This window comes from Castor canadensis, chromosome 5, assembly GCF_047511655.1.
Source record: "Castor canadensis chromosome 5, mCasCan1.hap1v2, whole genome shotgun sequence".
Lineage (NCBI taxonomy): Eukaryota > Metazoa > Chordata > Mammalia > Rodentia > Castoridae > Castor > Castor canadensis.
The window spans coordinates 77,146,503-77,166,609 of NC_133390.1; the positions used below are offsets into that span (position 1 = coordinate 77,146,503).

At 37.4% G+C, this 20,107-nt stretch overlaps 1 protein-coding gene across 1 annotated transcript in view; it reads left to right on the forward strand.

Moving 5' to 3' along the window:
- Atp13a5 (ATPase 13A5) overlaps positions 1–20,107 on the forward strand; it is a 103,385-nt gene that overhangs the window by 25,779 nt on the left and 57,499 nt on the right. Inside the window, exons 6-9 of the mRNA XM_020162164.2 lie at positions 5,391–5,460; positions 7,725–7,859; positions 13,724–13,796; positions 14,918–15,046. Coding sequence (XP_020017753.2) covers positions 5,391–5,460; positions 7,725–7,859; positions 13,724–13,796; positions 14,918–15,046 — 407 coding nt within the window. The remainder of the gene's footprint in view (positions 1–5,390; positions 5,461–7,724; positions 7,860–13,723; positions 13,797–14,917; positions 15,047–20,107) is intronic.

Here is a 20,107-nt window from a genome sequence, read left to right on the forward strand (position 1 = left end):
AAATGTCTCTGTGGGTCTCCTAGTAGTCAAGCAAAGAGAAAAAATGCACAGATCTATATAGTTCTCACATTTCAGTAGCAAAAGCACATCAGGACATTGGGAGAGTTGATTTTATCCTGAAGAGAAATTGCCAGAAGGCATCAGGAAGGGAGGAAATAAATTGTCCCCATAGGTTCCTTGTTCCAATCTTCACCCATCATGAACTGAACTCAACTTTGCATCTTAGTACCTGTCCCAGACAGGTTTATAGACACTTGAGGTGATTTTAGGACAGGTTAAAGTTGAATGTCATTTTCCTTATCACTCATCCCACTCTGTTCCTCTCCCTTTGTTTAGGCTCCTGAAAATAGTGCAAATTTCTGGCAGCAGACAGGACAACCTCCCTACCTGAGGTTAACTACAGAGCAATCCCGTTACTGGTGACTTGCTCTCTAAAAGACACAAAAGCTTTGATGGGCAGTGTTTGCCAGTTCTATACTGGACATGCTCCAGCCATGACTGATTCATGCCACAAATGTGGTATCGCTGAATAAGAAGTCAGGAAGAGACACGGTAAGCTCAGTGAATCTGCAGGGCCAAAGTCAATTCTCAACCTTTGCTATACTACTGAGGGAAAAGTCAGGCTTGTGAGTGCCTGAGAAAAGAAATCCAAGTGACAGGCAGCAAAAAAGGGTAAGTTTGACAGTAAGGGACTACAAGTTGGCAGAAGCTGTTTTGCAAGAAGACAGGGCATTAGAAGAGAGAAAAAGAGAGCAAAAGGGAGAGAGAGGTCATAACCACTGTGATACTCTATTCTCTTTTTCCTTAGGTCTTGAAGGGAATGAAATTCAGAAGAGAAATCATGTATCAAAGGTCACGATGTTACGGCCTTTGAAAGTTACATTCCTAGAAAACAGCCCAGTCATAGATACTCAATCCAGATGAGCTCCTCAGAAAGAAACAAAGAAAAGCTAGTTCCAGAAGGAAAGGAGGCTTCATTCATTCTTCTGGAAGCCAATAACATAGTCTCAACTCTTAATATTCACTCAGAAGTTAATATTATTTTTAATATTATATATTTAAATATAACACCTAAGACATTTAATGAGCTGAGATCAACATTATCTTTTAAATAAAGTGGAATTCTTCAGATCTGTGGTTCTCTGGGTCTGGGTCCATTTTGAAATATAAAATCATTTCACTCCAACGCTAGTTTCAGAGCAAAGTCATGTGGGGGCACCAGTAAACCTAAATTCTTAATCCCTTGGGAGATACTGTCTGAATTTCTCTGTACTCCCTCCTCAGCTCCTGTGCCCTTCTGGTACTTTCCCTCTGGATCTTCATGCCTGGAAATGTTCAGGGTACTCCCTCAAAAGAACCTCACTTTGCTCAAGAGGGCCTGAAATCCTGTAAAAATCCAGCTTTTCCTGAGGCTATCTGAAAACACATGCTTTAGGAAGTGAAAGAAATGGACAGGTCTCAGATGAGGAATGGTTTGAAAAACTAAATGACTATTATGTCATTTGGAAAATGGAGCTTGTTTTATCAATGTGTACACAAACAGGTCCAAACACTGCTAAAATAGAGATTTCTGCTCCCCCCCACCCTTCCCTGAGAAAGAATTTCTCAATGCATGCCAAACATGGTTGTTGTTTTTTTTAATTTAATGAAAGAACTCTAACAACCCATTTGTTATACTATACAACTACATCCAAATCCTGGAAGTTGAACGCCTTATACTGTGTATCTATGAACATCTTAGGTCTCCCTCCCTTTATGAAGGAGTGTTCAAGGAATAAGGGACTGGCTAGCACAATTAGCTGGGAACTTTGCCAAACTACTTTGCTTCCCAAAACTCCCAAAGTTTTTGGAACTGTGTTATTCCCTAATCTCTGGCTTAGCATTGACTGGAAAACTATAGGTATCCTTTCCTGCTAGAGATGATTTTGAAGGCTTATCACAATGGAAACAGTGTTTAAAAAGCAGGGTGGTCATGTGTAGTTTGAAAAAACTCACCAGTAATTCTAACATGCTCCTTCTTTCTGATGACTCCCGCTCTAATCTACCACCCATATAGTGTGCAAATACTCCACACAACATATCTCCAACAATTATTTAGTGAATAAATTGATAAATAAATGAACAAAGGAAAAAAAATGAGCAAATTGGAAAGAGATATGGACCATTCCCCACCAAAAGTACTCCTAGTCATTTACATTTGGTGTTTCAGAATTAATACATTCTATCTCAGAGTTGGAGGAAGTCCCAGCAAACCTTCAGGTGCATTCCATAGTTAGTATAGAAATTCTCTCCTTAAATTCCCTGCTGTAAAATATTTCAACTTTCCCTGAGAAGGGACCATCTACCACCACAGCAAATATTCTCTTAACGAATAACTCTTCATGAATGTTAGACAAATCTACTGAATTGTCCTTGGTCTATATTGATCAGCGAAGTTGCAATTCTAGGGCATTGTTTTCCTGCCAGCTCATCAGAATTTTAGTTAGGGAATATAATCTTGAAACTTTCTTCATGTGACTCAGCTTCAAGCCTCATATACCTTCTGGTTGCTCAACCGTTCATCAGGGTCCCTGAAAATTCTTCTTGGTTTTGGCTGAGATTGAGATGGTGACGTGTTCCCTAAACACATGTCAAAAATTTTTTGACAAGTGACAGTAGAAAAGACAAGTGAGGGGCAGGTCAGGCTATGGTTTAATCATGGGCTTAATCAGAGGCTTAACGAGGATTACCTACAGCTGAGTATTGATCAGTCCTCATTGGACCTCAGCTCCTCTCTTAATGGTAATATAAGAAATCATCTTGCCAACAGGATGAGCAGAAGGACACTCAGTTTGCCTTCTAAATTGACTTTCCATAGACTATGTGATCTTAGTTGTGCATCTAGTTTTTGAGCCTTGTCAGGGGAAAGCATTCCAGATATGGGTCACAATGGTTTTTGTTAATTAATTGCAATGTTTTAGGAACACAATCTGTGATAGATACTGTGCCCATAGATGCTAGAAAATCATCTAAGAAAGTTCCATTCCTGTCTTTAATGACAGTCTAGGAAATTTGAAGAGAGAGTGAGAGAGAGAAAAACCTTATAAATGTTCTAATTCAATGAGGTAAGTGTTGTTACTAAAAAAGAAAGTGGTATTAAAGGAGAGAAAAACACAGTTAATTGTGCCAGAGGGAGTTAAACTTCAAGTACAGCTGCCATCTATTGAACTTTCCTGTGCTGTGTTAAATGCTTTACATATTTATTGCACTGTGACACTGATAACAATTTTATTAGGCATATTTTATCAAACCCGTTTTAAAGATGGAGGAACAAAGACTCATCCCTCATTCATTCATTCAACAGATAATTCTTGAGTGTATTCTATGTTTTAAGCCTTATTCTAGGCTTTTGGGAACTATTATTGTCCTCTGGAATGTTATATTATAATGGAGGGCATAGTCTATTGTTTATGTACTTAAAAAGTAAGGTGTAATTTCAGGTGGTCATACACACTACACAGAAAAATAAGGTATGTTAATGAGATAAAGAAACTCTGAGGTAGGAGTTAGGGTCACTTATTTCCTCCCCTCTCCCACCCTGACCCCCCAGTACTGGGGATTGAACCCAGGGTCTTGTACATGCTACGCAAGCATTTTACCACTGAGCTATATGCCCACCCCCATTGTAGCTGTTTCAAATAGAATTGTGGAAGGCCCAAATAGAGGTGCTATTTGAACAGAGACTTAGTGGAGCAAGGGAGCAAGCCATGCAACAATGTGGAAGAAAATGGTTCTAAGTTGAAAAAAGAGCGAGTGCAGATCCTCAGCTGGATGCAAACCTAGGTCTATTTCAACTCACATTTCTCAACCACTAGGCTCAGTTGTCAGATTTGGCTCTCAGTGGGTGAGTAGGCAGGCATTTATAAGGTGAAGAATGTAGGAAGGGCATTCCAAGCAGTGGGGGAGGGTGACCAAGTTTGGGATCCTGAGAAGTTCTGACAACTGGCCAATAACTGATTATTGCCATGAATTCTGGAGAAGAATCCTGAACACCAAAGTGGATTGAGTTATGGCCTCTTCTCATTGTGAGATTTGGGACTTCATGAAGTCATATGACTATTAACCATCTCTATTTCTTAACACTCTGAACTTTAGTGTTTCCACCGCAAAGAGTCAGAAGACCCTGGTGTGACTCCTGTCTGTCTCTTGTAATCAAAAATTGCAGTCGGAAAAGCATGGTTTAGAAGTCAGATGAACTTGGGTTCAGTTCTGTTATACCTTTGTGAAACCAAAGATTCCTCAGGCAGATTTTCTCATTGGCACTTCATAAGGCAGAGTTGAGAAGTAGAGCCATAGAGGCCAGGGTAGAAAGCCAGAATCTGCTACTTTGTGGCTCTGAGAACTTGAAACAGTTACCTAATTTATCTAAACGTCAGTTTTCCTTATAATAGGTGTAATATGAAATCTTTTTCTTAACCTCCCAAATTTTATTTTTTCCCCATTTTTTTTTTTTTACTATTATTGTGCTTGGGGTACATTGTGACATTTATATAAGTTCTTCCACTATCACAGTTGAAATCTTAAGGGAAATTGAGATAATTAAAGGAGTTAATGCACCTAAATGCACATAAAAGGTTAAGTGCAGTTTCTGACACTCTCATCTCCATTTAAGACGTTATTTTGCCATGATTAATATCAGATGTGGGCACCTTTCACTAAACCAAACTGTTTTTCCCATTGGCAAAATGATGATATTAACCCTTTTCTTTGGAGTATTGTGAGGAACAAAAATAACTCTTTTTAAGAGCTTTGTAAATTGTAAAATAATACACAAATCCAAGAGCTTTATTTTGGGCTCTTGGATACAATATACATGTATTACTCCTGTTTGCAATGTATATGTTTATAAGGTGAAGACCATATATCATCTTTCAGTGAATTTACTCCTTTATTCATATATTCATCCAGTTCACATACTAAGGGCATATCCTAGGTGTTGGAAATTCCAAGGTAAGACAGGCATGATCTTTTAACATCAAGGATAATCTGATAATCTGAATACTTGATAAGTCTAGGTACATCTTTATAGCTGTGCCTTTTTAGCTGCTCTTAGAACATAATCAAATTAAAAAAAAAAAACTCAAAATGCCTTTCTAACTTCATTTTGATTCATTGAGCTGTATAAAGACATTTTAAACCAGGAAAAAAAAAAACTTAGTTTATAATTCATTGACTTTTATCCTAAAGATATATTAGCAATTTAGGTTTATGTCTCAAAAGCACTTACTTGTACATTATTATTTAATTGAAGCCACAAAATCTCTAAAGGGCAGTAAAGGGCAGAAAAATGGCTGTATTCACTTATCACTGAATTTAGAGGTGTGACACTAATGGATGATAATCTCCTGCAGAAGACTAGTGTGTGGACCCAATGCCATTGAGGTTGAAATCCAGCCCATATGGAAGCTGCTTGTCAAACAGGTAACCAGTTATTTTCTTTTCCTTTTGGAAAAAATTTCTTCCCCTAACTTTTTATTTCTTAGGACTTAGAGGAATGAATTTCTCAATGTGAATGATATCTGAGTTTCATGCAGCTTCTTTTTGTTATTGCTCCTTTTTGAGGTTTCCTTTTTGCTTTAATTAATTTCAATAATCATAAATATTTTATTTCAGGATTTCTAAGTTGTCCTTTTCAATAACCACTTAAGTTCAAATCCATTTTTAACTCTCTTCCCAGTTTGAGAGACAGATTTCTGTTTTGTAATATCCTGTTCATTTTTTGTTTTCTGAAGTTTTAGGTGGTGTGACAAGGTGTCTTGGTCATCTCAGGCTACAACAAAATAGCATAGACTGGTGGTTTAGTCAGCAGACATCTATTTTTCACAGCTTTTGAGTGTGAAAAGTCCATGATCAAGAAGCCTGAATATTCATTTTCTGGTGAGGTCTCTTCCTGGCTTGTGAACCACCATCCTCCCACTGTGTCCTCACATGGTGGAAAAAGTGAGGACTCGATTTCTTGCTGTTTTTGTCATGGGGTCCTAAATTCATGACTCCATATAGAATCACCTCCCACAGGCCCACTTCCAAATGCCATCACATTGGGGATTAGAGCTTCAGCATACTAATTCTTTTGGGAGGAGCACAAACATTTAGTCTACACTATGGTGCAATGTCATTCATTTCTATGATTTCCACGAATTTGAACTATATTATTTTGGTCTTTTTCAAATTGTTCTATTGTTTTCATTTTCTTGAGAGTGACTTCTTTGGTTAGTAGTTTTTTTAAACAAAATTTTCCTTGTGTGCAAAATATAGCAGAAGATACAGAGAGTTCCCACATATCTATTTCTACCCCCAAATAAGCATGGTCTCCCCAAGTTTCAAAAACCAGGCTACTTTATAAACTTCTTATTCAAGTATATTTTCAAATTGCTGAAGATTCAGATATCAATTTTATCTATTTTGAAAGGAGTGCTAGTATTTCTGGGACCTATTTACGAGGTCTTTGATAAGAAAAAAAGAAGCAAAATGACAACACATTTAGTTTCAAAAAGATATTGAATAAGGGGGTAAATTAATTTTGATGGTGCTACTTCTTTTATAAGAAGTATTTAACCAATTTTCTACTGGTTTCCTATAAGCTTAAAATCATGTTATCATTAGTGCAAAACCTACAATTAGAACATTTTATGCCAAGTGAACTCAAGAGCTGTAATTTGTAAGTAAAGCAGTTGAAATGGAAATAATAAGAAACATTAAGAAACAAAAGCTTTTTTGATGCACAAAATATACCCAAGGATTTAAAAACCCCTTAAGATCCAGCCCATTAACTTATTAACCAGATGTTAGTTCATTTTTATGACTAAAGTAGAATTTTATTTTATATATTAGGGAATCATAGAAAGTAGAGATAAGAAAATAAATGACTAGTTTTAGTCAAAATTTCACCTAATTTATAAAATCACAAAGGACACCTCCTTAAGAAAAGAATGTTTGTTTGTACCAATGGGTTCTTTAATTTTCACTATGTTTGTGTATCATGAGACCTTCATGTAACTCCTCAGACTTTTTTCTCTGCTATTTATTAATAAAATGAACAAGAAAGTTGAAGGTATTACCAAGAGACTAAAAACTTGCATGCATGGTTGGCTAGCTTTAGGGCTGGATGGCCTGCTGTCCTTTCAACCTTGGGTGAGACACTGACCTGTAGAAGCACTTCTCCTTCAAGGGAAGACTTAAGCTAATTCCACAGACTTGCAGAAGATCTTGCTACAACCTGTTGCCTAAAGAAAATGTCATTTAAAAATGGCCTGGATAAAACAGAATCTTTCATTTCACTTGACTATGTCTATAGCATGTGATTACATGAAAAATAAACCTATAATAAAAGTGTTTAAAATCGAAGTTCATTTAAAAAGGAAACTGAATCATATTTTTCCTCCATTGTGGACAAATATGTTTAAGAAGGTAAATTGTTGGATTTTGTTACTGATGAAATATTTTTGAAAATTCAAAATAAATAGGAATTATCAATTTGTGGGCATGTCTTTAAGTACTCAAAGTAATTTAGTTCCTACTATCTCACATCCTATGTGAGCTAAGGAGGTTCTAAATAAATTTTTAAACCTCAGAGGTTATTGATGTTGTAAAAAAAATGGAAAAAATCATTCTATAAAGAAATGGCATCATCTTGATTGTTTCCAAATTTCACACAAATGACTCAAGTGCTATTTTTGTACCTGCAGGTTTTAAATCCATTCTATGTGTTCCAAGCCTTCACACTCACTTTGTGGCTATCTCAAGGTTACGTAGAATACTCTGTGGCCATCATCATTTTGACCTTTATCTCCATTGTGTTAAGTGTGTATGATTTACAGCAGGTAAGAGCTGAAATCATAGTTGGATTCTATTTAGCTTCTGGCTGAGGAGGCAAAGCCTATAGAATTTCTACTGAGAGCAAGGGGTTGCTTTGTTAGTCTTAAGTCATAACAAAGCAATAAGCAAGGGTTTACCAAATGTGAGATCTTAGAAGGAGGACATTAGAAATACCAGGTGGATTTAAATGTCTTTGCAAACCCTGATTATCAAAAGAAGGCTTCACTGAATTTGTGTTTAGAAGGACTCTGGAGCTGTATGTGAGTGTGGTGGGAAAGGCTGTGATGGGTTAATGATGTCAGCCATAGTTTTAGGAGAGTGGGGAGGAGGAGCATCTCAACTATGTATATTCATAAAGACATAAGATTCAATGGATACTCCACCCCACCCAATTTATATATTGTGTTTGTTCTATACATTTCCCATCTTAATTTTTTTCTTCAGTTGAATCCAGGGTCTGGCACATTCTAGACAAGTGCTGTAACACTGAGCCCCAGATAAACCTTTCTTCATAAAAACCCACAAGAAATACAGAGATTCCCATGTGGAAGTGAGGAAAAAGTTTGTAGAATAAGTTAGCTTTGATTCCTGACTTTATAGGGCAGTGTTTCAGAAAGAGAATTACTTAAAATGTCTGCACTTCTTATATTAAATCAAAATATCCACAGTAATAACAAGAGGCTGCATTTTAATAGTTTCATAACAAGTGATCTTTATGCATTCTAAAGGCTTAAGAACCATTGCTATAGAGAAATCTACTGAAGGATACGTTCAAACACCAAGATCCTAAATACACATATTTGTTTATTAATGTCATCATTAGCTGAAAATAGTTTTTCACTCTTATTTTTTTACTCTATTAGGTGCATATGTAATACAAGCTTATATGAACAATTACACACATTTATTAATTTTTTTAATTAAAAGAAAGTCTTACTGGACCGTTTTTGAGATAGAGACAGGGTCTTGCTATGTAGTCCAGCTGGCCCTGAACTCACAATGCTTTGTCTCAGCCTTTCAAGTGCTCAGATTACAGGTATACACCACCTGTAGACCTGGCTAGACCTTTTATTTACACACACACACACACACACACACACACACACACACACACACACATAATGCCAATCCACAAACAAAATAAATAATTCAAAATCATATGGCATGATATTCAATAACATATAATAATCTATTCAACCATTCTGCTATTTATGGGAAATTATAAGATTATTTCCTCCCAATTTTTGCCACACAAATAATGGTAAATTAAATACAATTGCAGTGTAGGAAGGTGCTTGCATATTAGTGTTTGCATTGTTTTAGCAGAGCAGCCAAAAGTCAGACTACCAGATCAAAGGATAGGTACAGTTTAAATTTTAATAGGTGCTACTATACAATTTTGTCCAAAGGAAATAATTCCTTTTATTAGTAACACACAAGATTATCCATTTCCCCAGATCCTCAGCAGCACTGGATATTATATATGATATTTAAATTTTTTCAGTCTAACAAGTTTTTCAAAACAGATGTTTTAATGTATACTTTCCTGATTACGGGTGAAAATAGACACATTTCTATTTGAGCTTCACATTTTTCTTTTATACTAATGGGACTCTTTTTATCTACAATATATGTAGAAACATTTTATTTATAGTTTATCTTCTTTTTGGTCATACATTAAAAATTATGTACAGCTGCCTGCCTCCCAAGTGCAAGGCTCTGAGTTCAAGCCCCAAGACCTCCCCCGCCCCCTATAAAAACAATTTGCTTATCACATGATGCTATGGTACTTGTTTGGTCTGGGGTTATGACTCCAGTGGTAGAACACCTGCTTAGCAAGTAAGAGACCCTGAGTTCAAACTCTAGTACCACCAAACATATATGTATGTAGAGGAATATGTATATATAGAGAAAGAGGCGGGGGATGAGGGAGAGGGAGAGTGAGAGAATGACAGAGACTGAGAGTCAAGTGTGTTTGCTTTCCCTTTATGGATTCTAGGTTTCTTGTTTTGCATATAAGTACCTCCTTTTCCAAAGTTAGGTAATCTCTGTTTTTCCCATATATAATTTGCTTAATATTTATTTTAAACTCCTCAATGAAAGTTAAACATTAGGTTCTGCATTCTTAATGGAATCCCTAAATTCCTGTGCCACAAATAGTGACATTAACATGGGTGCTTCAGATTTGATGGCTGGGCAACAAGGGATTTCTTTAAAAAGAAGAAAAGGAATTAGACAAATACTAATCTCATTAGCAGCTGGTATTTGTTTTAAAAGCTTATCTGACCCAACCTGTATGGCATCTTGTAACACCATACAAAATGAGCCAGTTTCCTGAAACTATATCCTTCCATGGTTTAAATCAAAAGCCGTCATCCATCAATATTTGTTTAGTACTCCGTACTTTGCAATAGACCCCACATCCACAATATACGTGCTCATGTGGGCTAGGTCAAGTTCAAAACTGAGATAAATACAACTGTTATATCCTCCTGCTGCCAGAGAGGCAAGAACAAGGTGATCAGGGAAGCAAAGTGACTTGCTCACATCCAGTCTTAGCCCCAGGTTTCCTGACTCCAAATTTAGTACTACACGCTCTCCCATTGAGCAATGAGCCTATTCTCAAAGTGACTCTCAGACTTTGTTGTGATAGTAAGATTTGAGGGAAGGAGGTTGGCAGGGATGAAGGAAGAAGAATCTATTGTCATCTCTAAATCGCTGTATTGTGCCACATTAAAGTTCGTCATTTAACTGAATTAAAGAACTTAGCTAAACAGCAAAAGCTTTTGAAATTGTAATGGGGAGGTAATTGCACAAGTCCAAGAAGATATCTTCATGCATATAGTGCTTCTAACTCCAAATCATGTCCCACTGAGAGCACATACCTTACCTAAGCCAGGAAACATTCCAGCTGCAGGTCTGAGTGCAAACCTTACCCTCAGTTGTGTTTACAATTAGCTGTATTTGCATATTTCATTGATGGACTTGGGGGAAGGGACTGATGAAAAGATCACCGAGAATATCTGGTCCCTAGGTTTCTGCCTTCAGTCATGATGAGCCAGGTTCAGGAGACACCTGAGTTAATGTCTTTCTTATTCATTTCTGGAGGAAATCCAGCCACACCAAACATAAGGATACCCAGCAACAGTTGCCGAATAATAATATGCAGATTAGTCTTAGAAACTGATCCCCATCCCACTGAAGAGGGACAAGAGAAACCAGAGGGGGCCTAATGAAAATCAGGCAACAAGCTTTGCAATCATGGCCAGCATCACAGCATTTGCCTTCTCCTGGCTGTCTGGTTGTCATAGAAACCTGAGCTTGTAGAGTTTCTGAGTACATTAACTCAAAGAGGATGCTTACATTATCCTACTCCAGTGTTGTTGGGAGAAATAGAATAATTCAGTTCTACTAAATACATATTTGCAGAGGGCCTACTATGTGATAGACTCTGGGGACACATAGATGAATACACGACCCCTTCCTCTTTGAACTGTCTGAGAGACCTCACAACAGGTAACTGTAATGCAATGTTATCAGTCCACCAGCACAGGTGCAAACACAGGAGCAGAACAATGCACTGTTCCTGGGCTGAGGGAAGTTAAGGGATGGAGATGACATTCAAGCAAGTCTTTATGTGAATGGTGAGGAAGAATTTGCTAGTAGAAAGTGGGGCTGAATATTCAAGGGAATAGACTGAGTAAAGGCATGGAAGCATGGCAGGCTACACAGAGCGCTAAGTCTGATAAACAAATCCAGCTTTACAGCATAATGAGGTTTGAGAATTACAGTCAAGCACTATTAACTCATCCTTCACCACTTGCAAATGTGCTGCTTCTCATCCTCTTAAGCTATACTGAAGTTATTGTAGCATTGACTGAAAGAGTTACTGAGCAAGAAAATAACTTGAAGAAATTTAGAAGGAAGGATGTTTATCTTTTAAAAGGAAAAAAAACCAGCCATTTTCAAGTGATAGGAGAAAATGCTTTAAGAGTCAGATGGACCCAGGTTTGATTGTCAATCTCAATATTTAATAAGTACACAATTGTGGGCAAGTCACTTCAATTTTTTCCAACCCTGGACTTTTTATAATTTCCATTATAAAACCATTCATGAGATTTAAAAAAATCAAATAATATATTCTAAGTACCTACAACAATGCTTGGCACATGGTGGCTGTTTAATACTTTAAATGATTATCAAAATAGTAATTTGAGACGTTTATTATACCTGGGGTATTTCTTCTATGAAGCCTTTAGGTTTTTGGATAAATCTCTGACATGTGAAATAGATCACTATCATGCCATTTTAGAGCTTGGAGGTAATGTGAAACCCATCCAATTCAATGTTATCTGTTCACAGATAAAGCAACTAACTTACAAGGTGAAATTTCTTATGTACTGTACATGGCTGGTTAGAGGGTAAGCCAGACCTACAACTCAGGAATCCTAACTGACTCCAATGTTTTTGCCACAGAACCATAGTTGACTTTCTCATTGTTACTCATCATTTAAATGAATGCCCCAAAAGTCAAGCCACAGGAAGCCACCTGAGGACAATGAATATGTATCCAACAGTAATATCACTTCTTCCACTCAATTGATCCAAATTAGTGAAGTTTAGCTTTTCATGCAGAACTGAAGTAAATAATACATTTTCCTTATACATATTAACATTGCGTCCCTTATGTTCTCTCAAGGGGAAAGTTGCATAATTGTGTGTAATGCTTGGCTTAGCCTGATGGCATTTGTAACAGTAGAAATCCTCAAAAGAACAGATAAAAATCATTCAACACCTAAAAGAAAAAAAAAATTGTGTTTGAATTTGGGTAAGCTACATTTGAGTACTGCTGATACTATTCAAACCCTTTTCTACTTAGAGCATCGAAGTCACTGACACCACGATAAAGGGGCAGTAACTTCCCAGCCATTCAGCCTTGCCCCAGCTGACCTAGTGTCACATATTCTGAGGTCGATGGCACCCCAAGTCAGTATGGGAACGTGAAGGACCAAATCCCTTCTCACCTTTGCCTTCTGGTCTCCTGTGTTATCCTAGGAGATGCTGCCTCCTATTTTCCAGATCCTTTCCATTTCTTCCATTTTTCACAGTCATATCACAATACCTTCTATCTCCAGCAAGTCTTCCTAATTAATGTCTCTCACAAATGTTTTTCTAACAGCCACTTTTTAAAAAATTAATCGCTAGCACTCATGAGCTGTCAGCATAGTATTGAGTTTGATACAAAGGGCTTTACAAAAATTAACTTCAAACTTACGACAAGGCTATAATTGTGATACTGTTACTTCCTTTCTTTTCAGATGAAGAAAAGAGAGTTAATCAGGCTAACTCACTCATAAATGGTAGCACCAGGATTCAAAACCTAGCAGCAAGACTGTAGTCTGCAGACTTCACCTGCATGAAAATGCATAGCTCCTAACAGAGAAGACGGCTGTTCATACACAGTCAAGACAGCTTAAGCAGTCATAGGATCATAAGTGGAAAGCCACTTACATTTCATTAGATGTTGTTTTACAGACAGGGAAACAGAGGTATAGAGGGGGCAGTAACCTGCTCTGACTTGTTTCTTCCTCACTTTAATTGTGCAGTGAAGCCTTGGGTCCTGGCTTAGGTTCCTGAGATAGTGGCTGTGCGTTCTTTTTCCTGGGAGTGACACAGTGTTAAACTGATTAGCAGGGTTGCTTCTGCAAGTGGTAAGTGAGACAGCTGACTCTCTCACCTCTGGGGCTGGGAAGCTGGAGTATCAAAAGTAGAAGTTGAGTCCTTTGCCCAGAGTTGTTTGGCTGTGACAGTAGGCTCGGCATTTACCATAGTGAGATCTGACATATAAACTTTGATTTTCTATTGATAGCAATCAGTTAAGCTGCACAACCTTGTGGAGGATCACAACAAAGTCCAGGTTACAATCATGGTAAAAGACAAAGGTAAGTGATGTGCTCTGTTTCTTCAGCATACGACTATTTCAGGATGGAACTTGTCTGATTTGTCCTTGATTAATAGTCAAGTAGAAAAAGGCTTTCTGATTGGACCCAGCACTGGGATTAAGGTGAGACAACCAAGACATCTAAGGCATAAAATTTAAGGAGGCAAAACCATGGAATCTTCATGCTACATATGCAGGGCCCTGTGAGTGGCTGTCTTGTTCAATTTTACACTGCAGGCCTCTCACTTGCAAATTCCTTGTTCCAGCCTGATTGAACCATTCCCACCCAATATCTGCTTTACTTCAAATTCCCTCTATCATCATTCCTTTGACTATTACTGGTGCCACTACTTTTTTCTTTTTTTTTTTTTCAGTGCTGGGGATTGAATCCAGGACCTTGTGCTTGCTAAACAAGTGCTCTATCACTTGAGCCATGGCCCAGACATTTTCTTTTTACTTTGTCTTTGAGAAAGGGTCTCATTAACTTTGCTTGAGCTGGCCTCCAACTCCTGACCCTCTTTCTGCTGCCTCTTGGAGTAGCTGCAATTATGGTTTTGTCATACTCTTATTTATTTTTTCAACTAACCACACCAAAGACTCTACATTATACATTCTGAGCTATCATCTGGAACCTAGACCTGAATGGGGCTTTTAGATGCTAACTGAACACTTGGCATTTGTTCTTAGTTATCCTGGGTTGGGGTGGCCACAGCTTTCTAGGAGGAGTTGAAGAGTCCTGTGTCATTGTTCATCCCCCACACTCTTGCCTCCAGCAGTGGAAGTTCTCTGGGCAAGTTATATGAAATCTCAATCTAAGGAGAAGAACAAACAGCAGAGGGTGCTTTTCCATTGACTAATGCCTTGGAGATTGGCTGTGGACAGAGTACTGACCAGCTACTAGGATTAAAAATGGGATCTTTTTGTGAAGCTAATCCATGTCCCAGGAATCAAATTGGTCATCCTGGTTCTCTTATAATTTTCAGTTGAGTGGAAAGGGACCTGAGCAAGTAAATAGATTGGCCAGCTCTTGGCCACTATGTCAATAAGACTTCTTAGTGATTTAAATTCTTAAGTAAAGGTAGGAAAAGGTCAGCTAGTCCTGGAAACTTTGTTGTTTTGTAGGTCTGCAGGAGCTGGAGTCCCGTCTCTTGGTTCCCGGAGATACTCTTATTCTTCCAGGAAAAATTTCATTGCCCTGTGATGCTGTTCTTATTAATGGGAGCTGTGTAGTGAATGAAGGCATGCTCACAGGTAAGCAGTTGTCATGGAGTTTCCTCTTCCCTGTCCAACATTAGGCCAAGTGTTAGCAAATCTGATTAACATATACTTACCTACCTTGTACCAGACCCCAATGCTAAGATATTGAGAGATACATGAGGCAGATAAACCCAGATTTTTCATTCAAACACAGATAAAGTATATACAAGCAGGCAGTGTTTAATGATAAGAGTTGAGCCACAATAAATAAAAAATAATGAAATATTTAGTACTCTATGTGATTAATTGCCTAATGAGTGGGAGAATAGGGTGAGTAGAAAGAGGCTTGAGCAGGTGCACAGGTTGTTGAAACACAGTCTCTTCATAAACATGAGAATGGTTTATATCCTTACCAAACAAAACACTACCTAAAAAACTGACAACTCCCGCAATCAGAAGGCTATAGAGATTTTATCCAGCCCTGTACTCACTGGTTGGAAAACTACTTAGACCTAAGTTTCACTGAAAAGCTTGAGTTGAACCTTAGGATAAAGACAAATGGATTTGTACATCCATTTGGTCTCACTTGGCTTCTAGTTACAGTTCAAATGGTCCTAGTTTTCATTTGTAGCTTTTAAAGTCTACTTGTATTGATATAATTAGTAAGATACTCTATAAAGTATACTTTAGATTGTGAAAAACACAAACACATCACATTGTAATAAAACAGACTATGCAACAACAGAAAAATAAAAACTATTTGTCCTTTGTGTTTACAGATTGTTAATTTTTTTCTGTTTCCAAATGGTGCAAAGATGGGGAAAAAGTACACACAAAACTTTAACATAACCTAGATGTAATGGAAATTCATTATGTATTCCTAAATTGTTCAACATAAGCAGATTTCACATTAAAAATGGGTCTGCTTAACTTAAAGTTGAGACAAGAAAATGCAGTAAACATAAATACATTTGGTCTAATTACAAAATACCCCTTTAATGTGTTGAAATCTAACTTCCTTATGATGATAGTGATGAGGATTTGCATACTGATCATATCTTTTATTCAGAATGTTACCATGGTACCCAATGTGCAAACATCAAGCCCAAGAATCACTGTCCTTCTCACTCAAAAGGGGCAACTGTCTCACAACTCCCAGTAGCTTGATAATGCACAATGGATTCTCTTACTGGCAGCAGACAGCAGGACAGTGGGAAAACAGAGACAGGAAAGGCAGAGAAGCCCATGTCCCAGTCTGCTTTCTCTTATCAGAGACTGAGGTGTATAGTATTTGCCTTGATTCTCAGGGGCTCAGAGAGTTTCAGAGAATCATAAATGTACAGAATTGACCTAAATGAACTTTAACAGTAAGTGTTTTTCCTAACGTCTGTTTCTGAAAAAATTAAAGCCTAAGTATTGAAAAAAAGTCAATTTTAAAGACAGAGACATAAAACACACAGAAACACACACGCGCGCGCACACACACACACACACACACTTCTTGTTAATTTCTTCTAAAATACCTAAGTTCAAGTACTTTATTGCATAGCACACATAGGACTTTCTACTAGTGTCTATATTTAGGGAAAGGATCCTGATCCAACAATGAGAAGATTAGGGTTAGATTGCTGAAGCTGAAAATGTAGTCTAGGGTATTTGTCCACAAATATGACTCAGATATACTTTTTTCTATGTGCAAAATAACCCTTTGCATATATAGAATCTTTTTATTTATGTAAGAAGAAATACAGCAAATACTCCTAGTATCTCTATAGCAACCTATATTTCTATAAGTAGCGTTTACATCTCACTTAATCATGACAGAAAGAAAAGTAGAGTAGGAAGTATTACAATGTCAATTTACAAATGAAGGAGCTGGGATGAACAGAGACAAGGGCTACTTAGGGAGCAAATGTAAGAATCAGAATCAGAGGTGACATTTGCTCTTAAACACAAAGGACCACACAAGTGAGGAAGATGGTTTTAAGTGGAGAAAGCTGCTGCCTTCATTTTTGGGCCTCATCACCTTTTGCTCTGTACTTGGCATTCCCACCCAGAGCATCCACTCATTGGTAAGTTCCTCCTCCTCCTCATCTCCTTAGTCTTATCCCATTATCACAAAATCAGCTATGCAAGACATTCAACTTTATATTATAACACACTGATTTTTTTTGGATCCAGATTTTATCATTTTTGAAATTATGCAGTGTACCTTACCTTTTATAAGTCACACAGTTATTATCCCCATCAGTTAGCAGTCTTCCTAACCTTTGTCTGGCAACCCTAAGTTGTACTGGACATCAAGGAGGAAGGTGTGGCCTAGTGCAGCTCTTCTTCCTCTTGTTCTCTGAGCCTAGGAAGCTGAGTCTTGTCACCCTGGAAAAGGAGGCAGACCAGTTTCCACAGCCTCCCTGTGTGTTCCCATATCCTACTGTGGAGCAGCTCCCTTTTCTTAGGGGCACAGAATGTATGTCTCCTTTGGATCCTCTTCCAACTCCACTGCAGGGTCTTTAATCTAGATGGAAATGCAGGAGAGGGAAAGAATGGTGAACAGAAAAGATTTGTTCTTATTCTCAGGTAGAGCCTAAAACCCATGATCAAATTTACAAATGACTTAAAACTCAGAAGCTGGTTATCCACTCCCTTGTCCATTGTTTCTGTCTTCTTCCTGAGGCAATAATCTTCCTCAACATCTGGCTCCTCCCAAAGAAGAGGAGTCAAGAAGCAAAAGGTAATGTCAGAGAAGGAGAATCTATTAATATTTAAAATTTTTCCCTTAGCACAATAGCTAGTTTTTCTTAGTTTCATATGTGCTAGGCTCCATACTAACTTTTTTTAATGTTATTTCATTCAATCTGCAACTTTTTTAAGGTAGGTGAATTTAAGATAAATGTTTGCTTATGGTCACTCAGCTTAAAAATAGTGCATTTAAGATCTGGCTTTATTTGATAGCTTGTTCATTCACTCATCTCACAGATTTTTATTAATAGACAATCTTCCTGGGTGACAGCAGTGAACAAGGCAGAGAAGATTTCTGTCCTCATGGAGATGACATTTTAGTGGAGGGAACAGAAAACATGAGAATATGTAAATGACACAAATTACCAATAAGTATGTGGGGGTTTTTGTTTGTTTAGTTTCGTTTGAGATACTGTCTCATTCCAAGCTCAGAACTGGAATTCGCAATACTCCTGCCTCAGTTTCCCGAATACTGAGATTGCAGGCCTGTAGCAACAATTATATTTTATGAAGAAAATAAAACACCTAAATCCAGCATTTTGTCCCCAGAGTCTATGTTTATAATCAGTGCATCTCATTTTCTTAGGGGTAAGTTGGAGAAGAGGGGTGACTTTCAAACTTCCACAATCCCTTTCCTCCTCCCTTTACTCATTAAATTGCTGATTCATTGAAGTATATGTGCAGGAAGTATGAAATGACATGAGGTAGACATATCGGAATTCCTCTTGGTGATTTTTCACGTTGATACCCTGTGATAAGTCAGAACTTTCCCTCCCTTCCTTTCTTCTTCTCAAAGAAGAAAAGTAAATAAACAAGGACATGGCATTTCAAAGACTGTCCTCATGCAGAGATGTCTAGCTCCCTAGAGACAAGGGAGAGACTCTCCATCTGACAGCAGGAGGGGTCTCCAGATCCCATGAGTCAATTCTACAGTTGACAGTGAGCAATGAACATACTTACTTCTAAAATCCAGTCTAGCCTCCTTAGACCTCAGTCTTTTATAGCTGAGGCCGTTTTTGGGGGGCTCCCAAGAAAGGCTAAGGGAGAAGATTTCTTATTAATATGTGAATAGTATTAAAGAGACTTGAAAGCCATCTCTGATGCTCTGATTTGAGCATCACCTCTGCAATGTTATCTCCAAATGACTTTCATCTTTGATTGATCAACACCTGTTTGCCTTCATCTCATTGGTTGGGTGTAGAAAAGTTGTTCACTAATTCTGTATTAGTCAAATCATATATTGTGAATTGATATATGTAGAAAAGCCCTTGCAGTTATCTCTAAGTATGTACTTATTACACAGGCTGATTTCAAAAACAATGTGGTATAATGATTTGGAGATAGGTCAAAAGGTTCTATCCCTTTTTACAAAGTTATTTAGGATGCATTTGGTAAATCTATACAACAGATGAGTGTCATAATTGTTTTAAAGAAAATGATATAGAGACAATGCTTGGCTAAGGGAATTTTCTGAATAATACTCAAAACCACTAACAAAATTTTTTATAGCTTCTTATACCTTACAGTGTGAAAAATATACTATGGTAGAAAACTAGTTTTGAAACGCAATAATACAAAAGCCTGGATAATTGCTTTTATTTAATTCATTTGTGCATTTGGCAAAAATATGTATTTTGAGCTTATTATATAGCACTAGGGAAAATGAGGAGTATAAGAATGTTATATATATCAAAAATCCCTGCCTTCAGTTATTACCTAGAAAGAGGGATAAAACCTAACCATATGTAACTATAATCATATAATATGATCTCCAAATTCAAAAGATGATGTATTATCTTGCTAATTGAACATTTAACAAAAAACTGATGGAATTTTTAATTCATTCTAATGAATTCCTATGGGAGCCAGGTAGTGGTATTAACATTTTTATTTTGTCTATGAAACTTTGAACTCTGAGCTAATTTCCTTTGCACCTTAAATACCACCACAGAGAAAGGTAGCAGCAAAGAATGGGAGTTAGTACAAAGAAATGAAGGAGCCTTGTTTGGCCACAGGTGTATAAGAGAATAACAGGCAACAATACTTGAGTCATGGTGGGCTTTGATAATTTAGCAAGTGAGTTTGGGCTTTATTTTGTAAAGGCAGTGAGTAAGCCTAAGGAATTTTGAGCAAAAGAATGGAATAATAAAAGGAGGGCTTTGATAGGATTCACCTGGAAAAGATGTAAGACAACTACTATTTCCTAAGCTGGATCTCTGGTCTTTATGAGGGCAGGATTTCTGTCTGTCTTATTTAGCATAATATCCCCAGCACCCAGAATAGTTCCTGGAACAGAATAGCCACTTAGAAAACAATTGTTTTTTTTTAAATTAAAAAAAAATTATTATGGTTGTACTTGGGGTACATTGTGACATT